Here is a 21006-nt window from a genome sequence, read left to right as displayed (position 1 = left end):
TTTTTGTAAATACTAAACCACAGAATTAAGAATAGTCCAGAAGGAGCGTAGAATCATATTTGAATACATCGGACTGTGTCCAATAATCCCCCCACTATGCCCTACTTTCGCCGCGCGCATTCGTGATGTCGTTGCGTAATGTTGCTTGATGGGAAAAAAAATAATCATAACACAAATGTAAGGTAAAAAAAAAGCAATCTGTTAATTTCTTTAAAATTTTATTGTGCACGCGGAAACATTGATTGACACAACACAGAAGATAAGTAACGGGTCATTTAATAAGAGTAATTTAATTAATGAACTTTGAACTTAGAATATAAAACAAATTTTATTTTACATAAAACGGATATTTTTATATCATGTCAAATAATATTTAATGTTTTAAAGATAATGTTCAAATTTCCTCCACGGCTTTGTTTAATCCGAGGTCTAATTTTCATTAGTTCTTTCATTAGATGAGCAAAGTAGGGTAAAAAATTTACTACCCTGGCAACACTCACGAAATTTCCATTTTGTTTCTTCGACAATCTGACAGATGGAAAATAATTCAATTTTTAAGTAATGTATTTGCTACTTAAACATTCGTTTGCTAATTACACATGAAATGTGACACTATCCTGTTTCTTTAAGATCCTAGCAGTATTTCTACACTTTAAAAGGACGCATCACGGCATAGTTGAATTCAAATCAGGAGTTGCATACTGAGCGACGTCTACAAAGAAACTAATGGGTCAAAATGTAAACCTCCTCGTTAATGAGTAGTTTAGTCGCCTTCTGTTTGATGTGCGTATGCGGTTCTGGACTATTCTTTATTCTATGTACTAAACATATTTGTACATTGTAGTTGACAGTTGTGCTGTATTAAATAAATAAATAACGCCGTTTAATGAGTCCCTGATAGCATAAAAAAATTAGACTAGAATTCCTCATGCACCAATAACAAATAATCACAAAGCATGAAGAGGCAATTTGTTACTAAATACATCAGTACTTTTATCATATTTTTTTCTTTATTGAGGCCTGTCTTAGACCAAGGCATCAAATGTTATAATAAACTAGCGGACCCAGCAGACCTTGTCCTGCTCAAACGTTGGCTTGCCTGCTATTAGCTTGGAAAAAGAAATTTCATTGATAAGTAGGTACCTAGGTACTTATATATGATTAAATTCCAAAACTAAAAATGGTTAATCTTCAAATATTTAATTTAAGTAGGTACCTAGCTAGGTACTTGTTTATGGTTGATTACCAAAACATAAAATTATTAATTTTCATATATATAATTCTTTTTGCAAATGTCAAACTCGGCTCTTCTCATCAACAGGGGTGCACTTTATTAATGTTGTTTGTAAAGATTCCAAAACCAATTTTTCTCAAACACAAAAAACAACATCCTTCCATTTTTTTGTTCATACATTCTCGTCGAATGAAAATCTGGTAGGTCGATGAAAAAAAGATTTATGCTTCTAACTTTTTTACAGATTTGATTAAAAAATTTAATATCTATGAACACGCGCAGCACAAAAATCTACATTTCGCTGAAATCCACACGTAAATCTGAAAGAATATATATAAAGATGTTTTCCGACTAATGAAAAAAAACTAAACTCAGATTCACTCCTATGCTTCATGGTTTTTTTTCATGGTTTTGTCTCGGGAATTAAACATTAATACATAAACTGATTTTGTTCTCTTTATATTGTTTAACAAGCTTGCCAACTTAAACTGGCATTTATTTTTTTGAAAAATAAAAATAAAAACACAATAAAGGAATAAAAGAGATAGAAAAGATCGAAATATTTCAAATTAATTAGAAAAAATATGTTATAAAGAAATTTTGATAAAAAAATTGTAATGTTATTAAAAGTTTATATTAGTTCTTAAGATGTTTTGAACTAACTTAATAAAGCATAAATAAATAAATAATGTACGATCTCGACATGTGTGCATCTATCGTCCATAATTTCACCACACATTCGTGATTCGAGATCGCATTTTGAAAGCATTCAGCCTACTTTCATCCAAGTACATAATTCACTCCCGTACATTAGGGTCGGCACCAGGACTCCACTGTGAACTGCTAATTTAGCATTTATTTGCCAAGGTTGATTTAAGTGCGCCGTTTGTTATGTTTCTGTAACAGATGATCAATATTATCTGCATTTGCAATGCTTTGTTCACCACCATAGACAAACACCGTCATGATGGTGACATTTATTTTTGTTATGTTTATGAAAGTTTAATAATACATTTTATAACATTGTGTTTATGCAATGGAAAAAAAACATATTTTTTATTTAATAAATTAGTATATCAGGTCTATTGGGAGTTTTTGAGTTTTCTTAGCTCAGAATGGATCAGTTGGCACACCCCAGTCTTCTTTGATGAGGTCCGATGCCTTTTCTCCAATCATGAAGACTACAGCGTTGGTGTGACCGGCCGGAATGACGGGTATGATGGAAGCATCCACCACTCGGAGGCCAGAGATTCCGATGACCTTCAATCTCGGGTCTACCACAGCCGTCGGATCCCCCACTGGACCCATCTTCGTGGTGCCAGACTAGAAAAATTAACGAAAAAATCAATGGATGTAGGTGTATACTCGTATGTAAACGAAAATAATTATTACATATTACAACAGAAATGAAGAACATTTTAGAGAAGGATGGAAATCTAGGCATTTACAGGGATATATGATCTTTCATTGGCTGATTTTCAACGTGTTGTAAATAACTCACGATTAGAAAATAAAAATCAAGTTGGTAGAGTGGGGTTTGAATTTCGGACCTCTGATCCGTGAGTCCGTAACACTAGCCACGGGACCACAACCCGATTCAAATAATATAGTAAAACTTAACAAAAGAGATTTTAATGATAATTTTATCAAAATCATTATTCAAATTTAGCGAGTACTCTCAGGTAAAAATCCCGCAAAAGAAAATCGACTGGAGATTAGTCGGTCTCATAGTGTACTGGTTATTGTGTTTGCCAGGCATTAATTAATTTATTTATTTATATTCGGCATTTCTGCCATTTACATATATGTGCTTTAAAGAGTGCTTAAAAATAAGAATATGAAAAATCGAGTATGATATATTAATATACATGTACTATACACATTATCAACTACTTGAAATACAAACACATTTTAAAGTAATTATAAAATAACAAAATGCTTTAATCAATCAAATTATAACTATTCTAACCCAAAACATTTAAGTTTGTAAGTGAAAATTCTTAATGGAAGTTCATTGTAATTTATTATATAAATAAAACACGAGTGATACTTTAATTGTTGATAATGATCCTTAAGATAAAAATAACTTTATTGAATTTACTTACATATAACTGTGAATTATCTATCCTTACCTCTGTTCTGTATAAATACATTTAACTCTTTAATAAAGATACCAGTCTCGAAGATGTCGCGAAAGCGATGAAACCGGTCACTGGATATTCCAAATTTGTGGATTAAAGTATCACTCGTGTTTTATTTATATAATATATTCTAACCCAATCTTCTGAAGTTGATTTACTCTTTTTAATAAAAATATGTTGGTCACTTTATTTTTTAATTTAGGCAGACATAAACTAAATATATCAAAATACGATGCATATTCATTCCCGGTATTCTGTAATCCAAAAATAGGTGAGTTATATTGAGCTACCGTTCGAGAATTTTGACAAAAAAATATTGTAGATGTTTTGCTTAACCTAGGTGGTACATAAAATGAAATCAACCTCAGTAGATCGGGGGTATCAAACATTGGTTTTATTATTTAATATAAAGTCGTAAGATCGGTTGATGTTCTTTGTTCTTGCAATTTAGTTAATTTTAGAGAGCCTAGAATTTTGTTACAATTTAATTTATTACTAGAAAAACCCATCTTAAAATTAATATATCTAAGAAACTTATTCTGAATTCTCTCAATAGAATCTGAGAAAGTGATTTGATATGGTGACCATATTGGAGAATAATAATCCAGTTGTCTCCTAACTAAAGATGTGTAAAGATATTTTAATGTATTTATATTATTAAAACCTTTTCCGGTTCTAAGTACAAATCCTAATAATTTTAAAGCTTTGTTAGATATTGTAATAATGTGCTCTTTAAATAATAATTTCGACTCGAACAAAACACCCAGATCAACAGAAAAAAATTGTTAAACAATAAATATCAATCCACCGTATTGCATTTTATTATGCCGTGGTGTAAAATGGACCAATCCTGCGATATCACGCAGCGGGCTCGTGGTTTGCACGCGCACAGCGGTCCAGTCTCCGTGAATGTATGGCAGGTAGCCAAATATTGTTCAGTAATACACCTACACGATGCAAAATAACTAACATAATGTTACGCTAATTGCCTTGGTATAAAAATCAAGGCGTTCTTGTTCTGAAACCGAAAAAAGTATATAGTATTGCTTTCTTTAATTATAAGAAACGGAACGTCTTCTCACAATGTGGCTCAGCGTAGAGGTCGTCTGTCGTATAGCACACTCCCAGTACTCGTCCGACAGGAAGGGCAGGTTCTCGCAGCCCGGGTAGTGGCGCTGGTGGAGCGTCGTGTTGTACTTGCTGAATCCTGACGTGAGGGTCACGGCTACCGCCTGGAAATTGCAAAACAATACAATAATCCGTATTCTAAAGTAGGGGTAGACAATTTGACTCGATGCCTGATCTACTTTTCACTGTCCAGAGGCATTAAAGCTATGCTTTAAAGTATTTTTATTTTATTTTATTAATAATACATAATAAGTATTAAAAACAATGTATTTCTAACATAAAAAGACCAATTTAATTTTCATAAACAATATTTTGAGTTTGTCCAAATTTTTGTAGACAAGGACTGGATTCAACTCCCTGGGGAGCTGTTTATATTAACATATTACAACATAGATGAAGAACATTTAAGAGAAGGTAATATAGAAGATGTAGATGCCTAGACTTCTATATTACCTTCTCTTAAATGTTCTTCATCTATGTTGTAATATGTAAATTTTCATAAATTATGTTAGGGCTATAGTCTAGTAAAACGCACGGAAAATGAGGGAATCATACGATTTTGTCATTTTAAAACGAGTGTTTTTTTTTTAAATCGCGTAATAATAAAAAAAATAACATAAATTAGATATAAACAATAATTTTCAAAGGTATTTCTGTTAAAAATATGCTTAAAATTGTATGTAACTAAAATATAATAACTTTTAGACCGGCAGATTACGCCATTTCAAATTTTGAGTAAACTTAGGTATCTGGGATCTCAATACAGACTAAGTATCGAACTAAAATTTGTTGTAATAATTTGAAGATAATAAATTGAACATGAAAGTGGCTGAAGCAAAATGTAATTTTTTTGTTTTTGAAAAGAAATACAAGCATTTTTAAATCACATACATTTATGTGTCATTTTTTTTATTTCTACGCAAAATTATGCCTTCAGTAATACTTTTTTTATTTAAAGCATTAACTTTGTGGTCAAACCTTTTACTAGATGTTATTAAATATTTGTATATAGCCACTTACCGGCTTTTCATTGTCTACTGGTTTCAAGACGTACCCGTCTCTTCGTCAGGGCACTAATTAAACCAACATGCAAAACCCACTATACACCTTCACCATAGTTGTTGCACAAAAATATAAAACCAGCACGACATGCATTTTAATAAGTACATCCACTGATTAGGACAAACATGCACCGATTAAATTATGAAAATATTCTATGTTGTTTGAGAAATAGTTGAAAAAAGTTAGAGGGGATGGAGTGTTGGTGTTAGCAAGCAGCAAGGATGATTTGCAACAAATAGTCTGTAGAATGTATGATGTATGCCTGGAGAGCGAACTGGCGAGGAACGAAAGTAAGTCAAAAGTGATGGTATTTGAAAGGGATAGTGAGGTTACTGACTGCATAATAAATGTTAACAACGAATGTCTCGAATAAGTAGAAGAATTTGTGTATCTGGGAAGCATGTTTTCAAGAGATAGAAGAGTAGAAAAAGATGTTGAAAGGAGAGTGAATGCGGGCAACAAAATGAACGGAGCACTAAGCACAGTAATTGCTAATAAAAATATGTCAATCGAAACTAATCTGGCAGTGCACAACGGAGTTTTAGTCCCAACATTCATGTATGGAAGTGGAACATGAAACTGGCAGAGGAAGGATGAAAACTGAATGAACGCGGTTGAAATGCGATCTCTTAAACGAATGTGTGGGAAATCAATGTATGACAGGGTTATGAACGATAAAATCAGGCGAAAGTGTAAATCCGAGTCAAGTATAATTGATAAGATTAAGAAAGGGTCTCTGAGATGGTTTAGTCACGTAAAACGAATGGACGACAAAAGAATGGTAAAATAAGTATATATGGCAAAAATGAGCGGTAACGTGAGACGAGGACGACCAAGGAAGACGTGGCATGATGAGACAAACCAAAATCTTAAGTCTGGTCATGTCAAAAGCAGACAGAACAGAATGGCATGTATGACAAGATGTATGAATGTGGAAGAAGCTAGGAATGTATGCTAGGTTAGACGTGTGTGGCGGTCCATTCTCTTTGCCTACCCCTACGGAAAAATGGCGTGATGGTAGTGGTGGGTACCTACAATCCTGGGCAAAAACCCTAATAGTTTTAACACCATTTGTCCCTGACAATCTCTCAGACTTCAAAGCAGACGAAGCGGATCCCAAAGCATAGTCAGCGCACGTTCCTTCGAGACATTATACGACGGGTGAATCTCACCATCTTGGCCCCCTCCACCATGGTGCGCATGTCCTCGAGGTCGGAGAAGTAGGCGGGCTGCAAGCGGGGCCAGCGCAGGGGGCTAGCGGAGCGCAGGCTCAGGCGGCCGCGGGAGCGCGGCCGCAGCAGGATAGGGTTGATGGCGAAGGCCTCGCGGTCCATGATGCCCGAATATAGCCGGTTCGTAAAGTCGGACGTTATGCCTAGACAAAGGGCAGCCATTTTCAGTAAAATAAACATTTTTTTTTTTTTTTTCATTTATCATTTATTTATTTATTCATATATATGTACATTACAAAATAAAATATCTTAATTCATACATATATAAATAATTAGGTAAAATTAGGTATATGTAAAAAAACACATTATCCAAAGAATAATATGTTAAAAAAGTAAGAGAATCTTGTAACGAAAAACTCCCTCAGAGACGTGAAAAATGTCAATGTCCAAAGTGATATTGTTCAACATAGAGATAGCCCTTCCAACAGGCATAACCATTGACAGGTTGGTCCTGTATATTGGAATGTGAAACAGTCTATGTTGACGCTGTCTAAGGTAATTATCAGGAACATAAAAGCTAATGCTCCGCATAATTTCAGGGTTGTCAATAATACCGCGCAACAATCGAAAGAAGTGCGTTGTTAAATACACATTCCTTCTAGTCTTCAAACTGCTGTAACCAAGCATACCCTGGAGAAACTCAGTGGGATAAAGCCATGGATAATATCCGTGGCTTTATCCCACTGAGTTATACATATGTCAATAGAAGCTAGACGGTGCGCAGCGGAGATTTAATCTCAACACTCATGTACAGAAGTGAGACACGGAACTGGCAGAGGAAGGATGAACGCGGTCGAAATGCGATCTCTCGGATGTGTGGGAAATAAATGTATGACAGGGTTACGAATGATGAAATCAGGCAACAGTGCGAATTTTCGACCGATATAATAAAGAAATAATTTTTTTTTACACTTTTAACCTAGCCGGACCGAAGAGGGGGATTCGAATCCCCCATAGACCGATTTGGTCAATTTCACTTTATGTACATAAGCATTCGGCAAACTAACAAAAATGAATAAAATACATGAATGAGTAAAATATGTGTACGCGAAAACATGAATAAATTATTGCACGGTTATAAACACTTACAAGTAGACTCTGGGGTCGTTTGGTCCCCCCGTTCGGATCATGAGTTATTTTTTTGGATGCTAAGACAGGGAAAAGTGAGACTTATAAGGGTCTATGAAATACTATCCAGTAAAAAAATAATATTTGCTACTTATTAGTAACATAAAAAATATTTTTAAATTTGTAATTTTGAATTCCCGCAAAAATGGTCATTGCATTGGCCACGCTCCCAATACGTCACGATTCATGTTCATTATCAACTTTGTTCCAAACCATTCTAATTTTTATAGAACATCGTCACGAATCTTGACGTCACAACTCTCAATGCCAAACATGCCGCGTTTTCCAGTGATATATTTTCTTTTTTTAAGTTTTATATGAAAACAGTTCTCCGCAATATTCATATTAATTTTAAAAATACAATCAATTGATGGCATTGGAAGCGAAGATAGCAACCTCCAAATAAACTTTTTTTTGTTATTTTTTGTTATTTTTTTTATTTTTGCACCACAACAGGCCAGGAGGCCCAATTACAGTGGTGAATTACGTCACAGAACACCCAGGCTTGAGAAAAATCACATTTAAATTTTTGTGTTCTCACCGAAATTGAACCCGTGCTTCCGCGCGTGAGTCAAGCGTCTTGACCACTACACCACGGAGGCCACCTTATTATTATAATGTCATTCTGTAGTTTATCAACTTTTCAAAAATAAAAATCATGGGTTGAGTTGTAAATGTAGTTTAAAATCATACTTCTGATGGTTTGGAAGCAAACAGCAATATCCATCAGCCATTTTATTCGACCAACGACAGGCTTGAGATTAAAATTTTCAAAATGGCCGTGCCATCCAAATATTGAGAAAGTTTATGAATGAGTGTGAATTAAAGCTAATTTATTAGTATCTTAAAGTTTAAGTCCAGTGAAAATAACATTTCTAACATGAAGACTCTCTTTGGCATTAGGGTAGCAGTTTTTGTTATTTTTCTCGAAAACATCTTTGCTATCTTTGCTTCCGAAGCCGTCAATTAATTTAAATCCATTTCACATATTTTTATCGGTTTTCGTAGTACGTGATATTTCCCTATTGATAAGATTAAGAAAGGATCGCCGAAATGGATTGGTCCCGTGGAACGAATGGATGAAGAAAGAATGGGAATGTAGGACGAGGACGACCGAGAAAAACGTGCCACGATCAGATAAACCAAAATCTGAAGTCGATTTAACGAGCAGACAAGCAACGAACCTATTTTGTAATACAAAAATGTTTTTGTTTTTTATTATCGTAACATAATGAGCTAGAGATATGATACCGTGGAGTTTAATAAGATTATCTAATGAAACACGATTTGTAACTCTTTCAGACCTGAATATATTATTCCTGCGGATTTAAAAAACATTTCATATTCCATATTCTGCCTGGTACTAAGTAAATCATTAGACAATTTCTGGTATTTTTTAAATTTATTTATGTATTTTTTATTTATTTATTTTATTCATTTTTTTTATTTAATTCTTTTTATTCATTTTACTCATTTTATTTTATTTGTGATTTTTACAGCTATTACATAAACAAAATAAGTAGAAAGATATTAACAATACTAGAGCCAATTTAAAAAATTCCACTGTAAATCTAATGACACATGACAATGACACAAGAAAAGAGTTTACGTAATTGTATGTGTGTGACGTTTGTATTTATGTGTATGTGAATGTGTATATGCGTGAATGAATGAGGGAGAGGGTACATGTGCGTGTGGGAATGAATGAGGGAGAGGGTGCGTGTGTGTGGGTGCGTAAGTATAAAAAAATAATTGTTTAAAACTTGTAATTATACTAAAAATGGTACAAGAAAGAACTTGGTATAAAGTTTGAAACCTTTTTGTTAAAAAAAAAAACTATTCTTGCCGAAACTAGTGGGTTATGTAAATGAATGAAATCGTTCATAAAATAATATACCAAAAATGTACAATATGCTCCCATTAAATATAAATAAATAAGAAACTTATCTGGCTCAAGAGAAAAACGTATGCTGAAAATCTGGCTTTTAGAACGTGGTTTTGTATAACAATTTTTTTTTATGTTATATTTCAATTGTGTTATAAAAAAGTGGCAATTTAGAATCGGGTTGTGGTCCCGTGGCTAGTGTCTCGGACTCACGGTTCAAAGGTCCGTGGTTCAAATCCACTCCAACCCAACTTGATTCCCATTTTCTAATAGTGAGTTATTAACAACTCGTTAAAAATGGCCCTCAGATTGAAATATTTGGGTAAATCATAAGAACGCAAATATTTCTTTTTACAAAAAAATAAAATTAAGAAGAATAAGAAAAATATTTAAAAAAACATGTTTACATATTAAGTTTACATAAAACATGTTTACATAGAAAAGTAGGAGTTTGCCATTTTTTAAAATGGCGCAATAATAAAAAAAAAAAACATAAATTAAATAAAAACAATAATTTTAAAAGGAATCCAAAAAAAAATATACTTAAAAGTTTTATGTAACTAAAATACATATTTATTTCAATTTAAGATTTTGTTTCGGCCATTTTCATGTATTATTTATGGACGGTATGGGCGACTCTACTAGGTTATTACTCTAAGTTAAAAACTCATTTCAATTAATAAAACAACTTTGCCCGATATTGTGGTTTGATGCTTTTTTTTTTTTTTTTTTTTTTTTTTTTTTTTTTTTTTTTAATTCAAAACAATTTTTTTTTTTTTAATTCCCGCCAAACTGCAGAGGCAGTTTTTTTGCAGGGATTTCTCTCTTTAAACATTTTTGTAACATAATATAACAAATGTTTACATAAAATATTTTTTAAAAAAAATCTTAAAAATATCAATAAAATAAAAGTTTAAAAAAAATTAAATACAAGTTAATCAAGTCTTTTTTGAAAACGAAATATATAAAAAATAATAAACAAACACTTTTTTTGACACTGTTTTAAATTGTTTGGTTTCCCCATTTTTTTTTTTTTTTTATAGACTGAACTTAGAATTTAAGAAAAAGATTTTTAAAACCAATTTTACTTTGTTTTTATTCATATCAATATTTTTTATTCCGTCCGGGAGTCTCTTTACTATGCGAGGGAGTATATACGCCCTGGTCCTCTCTCCATACGCATTTATGGCTCTTCTTTCTATGAAGTTTCCTCTCGCTTTTTGGCGCGTTTCATGCTTATGTGATATTGGCGTTTTATAGAAATCCATGAAGTCCTCTGTTACCAGGCGATAGTATATCATATTCTGTACCGTCAAAACTTTACACATCGGGAAAAGATTTTCGTAGTCATTTTGACAAGTTATTAAGTTGGTTTTACTTGCTAACATTTTAAGGAATCTAATTTGTAATTTTTTTATCCTATTTGTATACGTTGTAAATGTTAGCCCGTAACAACTCACTCCATACGATATAATTGACTCAACCAGCGCATGGTATAAACAGTACAAGGTGGCCCGCGGAACACAGAATTTCAAATAATTAAATTTTATAAGTACCGCTTTTAGTTTTTGGCAAACACTTTCTACATGTAATTTCCAATGAAAATTATTTTCGATAGTTAAGCCTAGATATGTATATTGTTTGACCATTTCTATCGTTTGACAGGCACAAGGTGATTTTTTTAAATGGAGACATTCATAATCGTGACCTTTAACATTAAGTATTTTGTTTTGTTTACTTGTATGCGTAGAATGAATAAGCATCACTTTTGTTTTATTTATGTTCAGTATTATCCCATTATCGTGAGCCCATTTCATGATATTGTTTAAGTCCGATTGAATATTTTTCTCAACATGTGTAATATTTTTGTCAGCGCACAAGATGCAAGTGTCGTCAGCAAATATGTATTTGGTACATTTTTCGATAACATTGGGAAGACTATTTACCTGCATTATGTAGCAAACTGGTCCTGATATTGAGCCTGTTGCCACACCAGTATTTGAGGTGGTTGGATTACTTTGTTCGTCATTTATCTTGACTTGTATTTTCCTGTTTTGTAGATAATTTTGGAACCACAATTTTAATGGTCCTCGTATTCCACATTCATCCATTGCTATTGCCAAGGTTTGATGATCCAGGGTATCAAATGCCTTTTTAAAATCGATAAAAAGTACTCCCACGTACTTTCCTTCATTTAAGTATTTATTTATTTCATCAGTAAATTTAGACAGTAGTGTTGAAGTACTTTTGTTTTTTTGAAATCCATATTGAACTGAGTTTATAATATTATTTTCATCTAAAAAGGACTGTATCTGGCTGACAACAGCTCTTTCGATTATTTTATCTATACACGAAAGGATGGCTATAGGTCTGTAGTTAGTAAACTCCTTATGGTCCCCTGCTTTAAAGATAGGTCTTATTATTGATACCTTTAAATCATCTGGCATAACTCCTTGACATATACACAAATTTATCAATTTCGCTAAGATTGGACTGATTTCTTGCACTACTTCCTTTAAATCACTGACTCTAATTTGATCACATCCGGGAGATTTCTTCGAATTCATGTTTTTTATAATCTTTTCTACGTCTTCTTTATAAATATGTTTATATCTCATGGACAAAGGCACTGGAAAAGCATAGTTTACACGATTCAAGAATTTTTCATTGCATTTATGTTTAATATTATTTATCTCTTCTACGAATGTTTTTGCAAATTGATTACATAGATATTTTGTATCTCCTAAACATCTCATGTGTTTAATTATAACCGTGTCTAGATTATTTTTTTGTTTCCCACATAAACCATTTATTTTTTCCCACAATTTTCTCGGATCGTTTTTAAGGGTATTAATTTCATTTTTGTCGTAAACGTTTTTAGTGTCAAGTATTTTTTTATTTGTTTTGTTTCTCCATTTAGAATATTCAAGGCGGTGACTCTGATTATTTGGCGTGTTTTTCCATTTTTTATAAAGTTGGTTTCGTTTTTTTATCATTTGTTTCAGTTCTTCTGTTATCCATGGATTTTTGTGTTTATTTCTGTTTTTATACTTTATTTCTTTTTTTGCAGATTCATAAATATCGTTGAAAATATTTTTAATTTTACTGTATAGTTTTATAGGACAGTTTGTACGAAGAAGGTCGTCCCAATTTGTTTTCTTAAGTTTGGTTAATATATATTTATTATCTAATATTTGTATGGTTTTTTTTTGGCCATCCGGTATTTCTTCATTTCCTATGGCTACCGTTGTCATAAAATGATCCGATATTTTATTTGTCACAATTCCTGAGTAAATTGCCGTAGATGTGTGGTATCGTACTGCTATATGGTCTATACACGATTGCACATTTCGACCAGATACTACTTCGTCTCTTGTGACGTCACTTATGACGCTCTGTAGGCCGTTCTCGCACAGTATTTCTTCGTATTCGATACATTGTCTATTTGTCGAATCCATTATGTTTATGTTTATATCGCCGCAATAAACGATATTTTGTTTTTGTGTTGTCTCGAAGAAATATTTCAATTCCGATAAGAAAGTAATTTTATCGCAACTAGGCGGTCTGTAGATTGCAATTATGTTACATAGTATTATATGAGGATTTTTAGACATACTTATTTCTCCCGTAATCGTCTCGGCGCTGTTAAATGGACAATGTGTTTCCTTAAATAAATATGTTTCTTTTACATACATTATAACGCCCCCACCCCTTCCTTGTTTTCTTAAATTATAAAACATAGTGTAATTTGGAATATTGTATATATTAACTAATTCTTGCTTTATATTTGTCTCCGTTAAAACGATTACATCTATTTCATTTTGTAGATTATTTATCACTATCAAGAATTCATTAAAGTTTTTTTTTATCGATCGTATATTTAAGTGGATAACAAGAAATTTTGCATTTTGAATAGGTATTTTTTTTATCCATGTACTTAATTCTTCGCATTTAAAATAATTTTCAAAAGGTGTGAATAATTGTGTGTGGTCCATTGAATACAATATGTATTTTTTTTTTTCTTAATTTATTTTTCTGTTTATGGTAAAGGAGTTTATATTTCGAGATACCGTTTTAAATCATTTTCTGAATAGATTCGATTTTGTCCTAAGCACAGTCGATATTTTTATATGTCAGCTGTTTATCATACGAGCTTTCATGCACGGAGGTTATGCTTTTTTTAATGTTTTCAGAACTAAGTAACATAATATATTCAGCCAAAAAAATATTGATAAATTTTGTTTTAAGAAAGCGTGCAACACCGCCAAAAGTATCGGAAACATTTCAATGGAGACTTACCTAACAATTCCCTGAGGGATCCTGAAGCATCACCATGCAACCCACCTGTCCCCATCACCAGCTCGATATCGGGATAGTCGTCATTCTGATGCGCCGTGTATTTGGTCTTAACGAAGGCTATTCCTTCTCCACCGCCGGGCAAAGTAAAAGGCCCTTTTCTGTTTACGAGATAATCAAAAATCACCCGCGGGTTCCTCATCTTTCCCTCGTTCAAAGTAATCGAATCGTTCACCAAAAACACCAACCCAGACAGACACACGTGATCTTGGAGGTTATACCCGACCTTCGAGTCTTTTATGACGGGTATTCCGAAGGATTCCAAGTCGTTTCTGGGACCTACTCCAGAAAGCATCAGCAAATGAGGAGAGCCAATACTCCCAGCAGACAAAATAACTTCCTTTCTTGCCCTTACTGTATATTTTCTTCTGTCTTTTAAAAATTCTACGCCATACGCTCGTTTCGTATTTGGATTTATTAGAACTTTTGTAACGCGCGTTCTTTTCGAAATGAACAGATTTTTTCTATTTCTGATGGGTTCTAAAAACGCCTTTGAAGCGCTGCATCTTCGACCCTTTCTCATTGTTGCTTGTACTCTCGAAAACCCTAAATTCTGCTCTCCATTGGGATCCGTTATATTATATCCGAGCTCTTTGCCAGCCTGCAGAAATGGGCGAAACAGAGAAGAGATAAAAGGAGATCTTTCTACATTTAGATAGCCATTGTTTCCATGATATTTGGAATTTCTTAACTCCGGGATTCCGACGTTTTCTGACTTGATGAAATAAGGGAGAACATCTTTGAAGCCCCAGCCGGGATTTCCGAGGGCTTCCCAGTTATCGTAATCTAATTTGTTTCCTCTCGTGTAGACGAGGAAGTTGATGACGCTCGTTCCTCCGAGGACTCTTCCTCTCGGCCAGTTGCAGACTCCGCCCTTTAATCCTAAACACGCACCTGGAACAGGATCAGTCTTGTACCCCCAGTTTAGCGAAGTGACCTGATTCAGAGCTGCAGTGAGAGGAACATCTGATAGAAACGTCTCATCGCTTCCCGCTTCTAAGAGCAGAACCTTCCAGTCTCGAACTTCCGTAAGTCTATTCGCGACAACAGATCCTCCTGACCCAGCTCCGACCACGATAAAATCATACTCGTAATCAAATACCTTCGTGTCTTTGATCAGACCTTCGTGGGGATTCTGTGTCGAAGATCTATACACGGAATTGAGCAGATCATAAATACTAGAAAATGTAGAATCTATCGGTTGTGTTATCAACGCACATAGCGCCAAATATATATAAAGCAACTTCATTTTTCAATGTCTTTATTGATTGATTTTTGAAATATTGCATTCATCGGCGCCTACATTTGACCTTGCAGACGAATAGCTTTCCCATGTTGTCAATTATTTCACTGTCATAAATCAAGGCTCGACATTTTTTTACGTATCTTCTGCTGTCATCACCCTGAAACAAAAAATAAGGTCAGTTCGATGATTAGAGCACGAATTCCGTTGTAGTAAACATCATTACGTGTGGGAGTAATGAATCTGTAGATCAATGTTTCTCAATCGACTTAATGCAGCAAAACCCATTGATGAAAAATGATGACACTTAACTCATGCCCAAAGCGTATTTCGTCGTTCTTCGACCGCCAGCTAGGCGTGCATTTAGAATAGAAACAAAAATACCTACTTGTGTCATGAAAACATGTAAAATCCTTTCGGATAAACATTGTAAAACGCATTATATAGTTGAATAATTTATGTAACGCCATTTTTGTGAAAATCACCTCAAAAGCGCTGTACAATTAATAAATATCTCAGCACGTCTTGCAGCTACAGAGCGCATGGACGGTTGGGATTCTAGTTTCTCGTTTTTAATTAAGATCAATCAAAAATTATAACAGAAAGGAGCTAGATTACAGGACGTCTTGCAGCTACAGAGCGCATAGACAGTTATAAATTTAGCCCCCATTTACACATTTTAAAAATTGACAAATAAATTTAGTGTATTAATGATAAGTAAAAATATAATATGAATAATAAAAAAGAGTAAGATTACAACACGTCTTGTAGCTACTAAGCGCATAGACGATTGGAATTCTAGACCCCATTTACAAAATTTAGGTATTTTCAAGTTGATATATGAAAGCTAGATAACCAATCATCGTGCAGCTGCAAAGCGCATGGACGAGTGGAATTCCAGCAAAGTTAAAATGATATCAATAAATTTACAAAAAATAGAGCACAGTAGTAAGTTTGTCAAGTGTTCATGCCAAGAAGTAAGCAATAAAAAACTTAATAAAAAAAGCACTGTATCAACTCCATGGTTAACAAAGGGAGATAGATGTCCGAAGAGAAGCTTTTGTAGACAGTAGGTAGATACCGTCGCCATGTGGCCCACTGGCTGCTTGATAATTTCTGCAAACGCACGTATGTAGTTACTGGGGGATTATGGCTATTGTTCCAACGACTTGGTGTCCATTTTGGTCCGTATAATTTCGTTTTATGAGACGCAACATTCCTGTTCAATTCCCTTTTTTACATGAATATTACACAAACGCGTGTATGAGCGGTTTGATTTATCATTTTGTATGTTATTTGAAGGCAGATATTTGAAATATTATGTATTTATCAATTAATGTCAGTTCACTTTTAGTAGCACTGTTGTAATTTATTAATTATGGGTGTAGTGTTCCAAATAGCAAAATTTAGGTACTTTCGCGTCAAAAGCTGATGCATTCTTAAACGGTTTGAATGGATTCATATAAAATTTTATGATTTTAAGGTTACAGGCGCACTATTTTTGAAAGTTTCCATCGTTCACTATTTGTCACATATTTTGTTAAGAGTAAGCAGAGTTAAAAAACAATGCTATTCAATAAATAGTTATCTTTTTTCCACAGTTTGTTTAAACATGACTACACTACTACACACTAACGACCTTTAAACATTAACTCATTGTTTTCTAACATATAACAACTTATTTTCAAATTTATTAAAAGATTATAAGCTACGGTTGGAGAGGAACTATATTTCACGCCCAGCCCGTACGGTGGCTGATTAAGTAACTTTTCATTGGTAAATATTTATTCATGAGTGATTAACAAAGCTTAAAACAATTAATATTTAAATATAAATATTGTATTTTGTATTTTTTTGTCTTTTTTGAGCTTTCGGGAGAAGAAGGTGGATATTCTTCGATCTTGAGGAATCGACTTCCTCTTATGGGCCTGCCACACACTCGACGAGTGGCATGGGAAGTAGCGAGGAAAAGAGGCAGAGGCGTAGTGTGGCAACATTACTCGTCATGCCACACGTCATGCTCCTCGTCGTGCCCACCGCTCCCTATTTTGTCGGTTTTTGAGCGCGAGTCAAAGGACCGGCAATACGAGCGCGAGAACCTGGCCACATAATCGCGCGGTCGCCGTACGCATCGAGCGCTCACACAAGACGCACACGTCATTTTTGAATTATGTATATTTCTTTGTATGACATTGATAAAATTAACTATACTAAAAATGCATAGCGCGCACGCTGTCACAGTTTCATCGTCCATTGTATAGAAAGACAAATAAAAAGTGTGGAGCGTCGCGATTAATTGCGCGAATAGAGCAGTGTGTGGGCAGAGAGGACAACATATTTTTTTTTATATAAAAGAACGGTGCAAGGACGCAACCTTGACGAACTCCGGTGGTGACCAAATCCAATTTGTGACAACATCGTTGATTCTGATTCGGTATTCGCCATTTGAGTAAAGGGCTTTGATAAGTTCGACTAGTTTTATAGGCACGCTGTGTGCTTCTAGTTTTTTTCTACAAAGCAAATAGCGAAGAACAATGTTTGAGTATGTCCAAATGCTTGCAGACTAGCTGGATTTCCTCCCTAGGGAGTTATTCATATTTAAATTTATTTCAACATAGAGGAAAAACATTTTTGAGAAGGGAATATGTAAGTCTAGGCATTTACAAACCGTGACAACAAACTATGACAGGTCATAAGCCCTGTAAATGCCTAGACTTCCATATCCCTTCTCAAAAATGTTTTTCATCTCTGTTGAAATAAATTTAAAGCGAAGAAACTATTTAGTTATTTTTCCACCTGTAGAATACAGCGTATGTTATGAACTTGATCAGGTGGGAACCTTACCTTTTATGTAACGAATATGATTTATGTACGCTGCACAGTACCAAGCAGTATCCTACACATTACTGGTTGCATAGGAAAAGTATGACAATTAAAAAAAATCTCAAATTGCCAAAATTCCGCGAACAGTTTTAAAAACACTAATTCAAACATTATTTTCTGCATACATTTTCGTTTTGTTTACACAAGGACGCGAGATTATCGTTGATTATCTCATTAATTTATGATTATGTTTTTATTGTATTGCTAATAATAAATCTTGTCCATCTTTATTCTCTGACCTCGAAATTTTGTGGTCAAATAAGGTAATGGCACCAGTAATGGACTGCACCTAAGTGATGAACAAAAGTTTATAAAAACCTTCAAATTAAGAACTATTGAACACATTCTCATACTGGCAACACTAAACCATAAACTATAGAGGCTTATCTGTTAACCGGCATAAATGTCATATCAAATATCAACCCGCCATTATGTTGCGAAATGGCGAACGTGTAAGCAAAACCGCGCGAAAGGGGTTTGCGAAAATCATGATTTCTTGCAGAATTAATTAGTGAGGTGAAGATGTTTTGTGACCAGTTAATAAAATTTTAGCTATTTATTTATTGATTTATTTTCAGTTCACAACTAGTAAAATATATCACAATATAAATACAATTTATAAAATAAAACCCTAAACATCTTTCACCAATTATATGTGAACACCAATAGTCACAAAAGAAAAATTAAAAATTGTATAAGGACCGAAATTTAGTTTTCATTATTTGTTATTAAAGCAGTTTTTTAGAATTAATGGAAGATTAATTTTAGTAAAATTTTATTTAAGATATATGCAATTTACACAATCGAATATAATTACTAGATTATTAATAAAGTCTCGTAGAAGTAATAAGTTTTTTTTAAAAGTATATCAATAAATTTTAGTAACAATAGTCACAATAAAATAACATAAATAAAAAACAATGCGTACTCTTATTTAGTGTATCCCTTTTATTATTGTTGTACGTGTTAGTTAGGGTGAGTATATATATTTAGGGTGTGTGAGGGTGTGTGAGTATTGTGTGCATGCGAGAGTGTGTAGCAGAGGCGAATCGTCAAAGTAAGCGATTATGCACAGCTTACCATTATATTTGACTTTAAATAATAATAAATTATGGTAACCATGTTTATGGGAAAAAAAAAAAAGTAATTGTCATTTATTATAAATCACCGTTTATATATTTCTACAAAAAAATATATATGAAGCGCGCCCAGTGCCAGCGCCCAGCCCGTTCTTACTGAACGATGATACTAGCCGATTACCTCAGCTTATTCTTCCATACAAAAAAGTACGCTGTATTTTTCGTCTTTAACCCAAGTCGGCTTTTTTAGTACTAAAACAAACTTGCAGATTACAAATATTTTTAGAAGATTCTCGATTTGGAAACTAGTATTTTGAACATTTTTTCCGAAGGACTATTTTTCTTTGATGGGATACCGTTGACATATTATGTATCACATAGGACAGGTGGCGTTCGCAGTGGCCGTTTTAGGCATTATTCATTTTAAAAGAAATCGGCCAGTGCTCAAGTCTTGACAGTACTGTCAATGACAGATCATAATGGAAATATCTGCGGAATGTCATTGTGGTATTTGTTAATAAACGTTTGTGCAAGTATTGTATTAAAATAGTGTAGAATAAAACTACGTTTATCGCGTGGTTAATAATAATTGTTGTTTGAGTTGATTTTCACAGAATTACAAAAAAATAGTCATTTATAATTACATTACTTACGTGTTATGTAAGTACTTATATGTAGTACAAATTAATGAACATTTTTAATAGATTACCTATAAAATAAATCACGGCTCGCCACATCGCTCAATGATTATAAAAGAATATCTGTTTTTTTTTTAAAAACCTTAATGAGGAAACAAAGAAAAAAACTTAAAAAGAACGCTCCGGCCTAAAATCCAAATTATAAATAAAAAAATGTAATAAAAAACCATAAATATATATATGTATATATATACATATATAACATACATATATATGTGTAAGTACTCATAATTCACAGGGATCTGTCACAATAGATATTCACAGGTCGCAGTGACGTCGGGAGTTTGAAAAGCGCTGACCCCCCCCTCTAATAGCCCCGCCACACAATGCTCCTTGCGCTGCTCATGCTCATGCCCCTCGCGCTGCCGCCCTCTCGCCCGATGTTGCCCTCTCCGCCCACACACTGCTCTACTCGCGCAATTAATCGCGACGTTCCGCACCTGCCATTTGTCTTTCTATACAATGGACGATGAAACTGTGACAGCGTGCGCGCTATGCATTTTTAGTACTGCTAATTATATCAATGTATATTAATATGGAATGATAGAATATTTTTATGTTTTTTATATATATTTTTTATTTCCTTTTTTAATGACTATAAAACAAAAAAGTACTAAGGTAAGTAGTCTTTAACAAAATATTTTCTTTTCTCTTTCTTATATAACACAAAAATATTATATCTGTCTATTTATTATAGGAGCAAAAATTCATAAACATTTCTTGTATACCCACGAACAGGCCATGCCTTTGTAGGATTTTTGTTTGCCATTTTTAAATATCCTTTATTTTTCAATGGGTACTTTGTTTCACCTCTTCTGTATATTGTAAAAAAAAAATACAAAAAATAGTTTAAAAAATGTCATACAAAGAAATATACATCATTTAAAAATGACGCGCGCGTCTTGCGTGAGCGCTCGATGCGTACTGCGACCGCGGG

The 21006-nt window shown here is 33.6% G+C and overlaps 1 protein-coding gene across 1 annotated transcript in view; it reads right to left on the bottom strand.

Annotated features, from left to right (window-relative positions):
• Positions 1 to 1859: 1859 nt before the first annotated feature.
• LOC148272484 (glucose dehydrogenase [FAD, quinone]-like) overlaps positions 1860 to 21006 on the bottom strand; it is a 44327-nt gene continuing 25180 nt past the window's right edge. The window contains exons 2-5 of the mRNA XM_088239990.1: positions 14110 to 15569; positions 6738 to 6940; positions 4458 to 4607; positions 1860 to 2557 (exon numbers count right to left, since the gene is read on the bottom strand). Of these exons, the coding sequence (XP_088096116.1) occupies positions 2345 to 2557; positions 4458 to 4607; positions 6738 to 6940; positions 14110 to 15415 (1872 nt within the window). The 5' untranslated portion in view covers positions 15416 to 15569 and the 3' untranslated portion in view covers positions 1860 to 2344. The remainder of the gene's footprint in view (positions 2558 to 4457; positions 4608 to 6737; positions 6941 to 14109; positions 15570 to 21006) is intronic.

Source organism: Micrasema longulum, unplaced genomic scaffold (assembly GCF_059751315.1).
Source record: "Micrasema longulum isolate JH-2025_06_02 unplaced genomic scaffold, ASM5975131v1 h1tg002322l, whole genome shotgun sequence".
Taxonomy (NCBI): domain Eukaryota; kingdom Metazoa; phylum Arthropoda; class Insecta; order Trichoptera; family Brachycentridae; genus Micrasema; species Micrasema longulum.
Note: the sequence above shows the minus strand (reverse complement) of the source record. Positions and strands in the feature narration are given on the sequence as shown.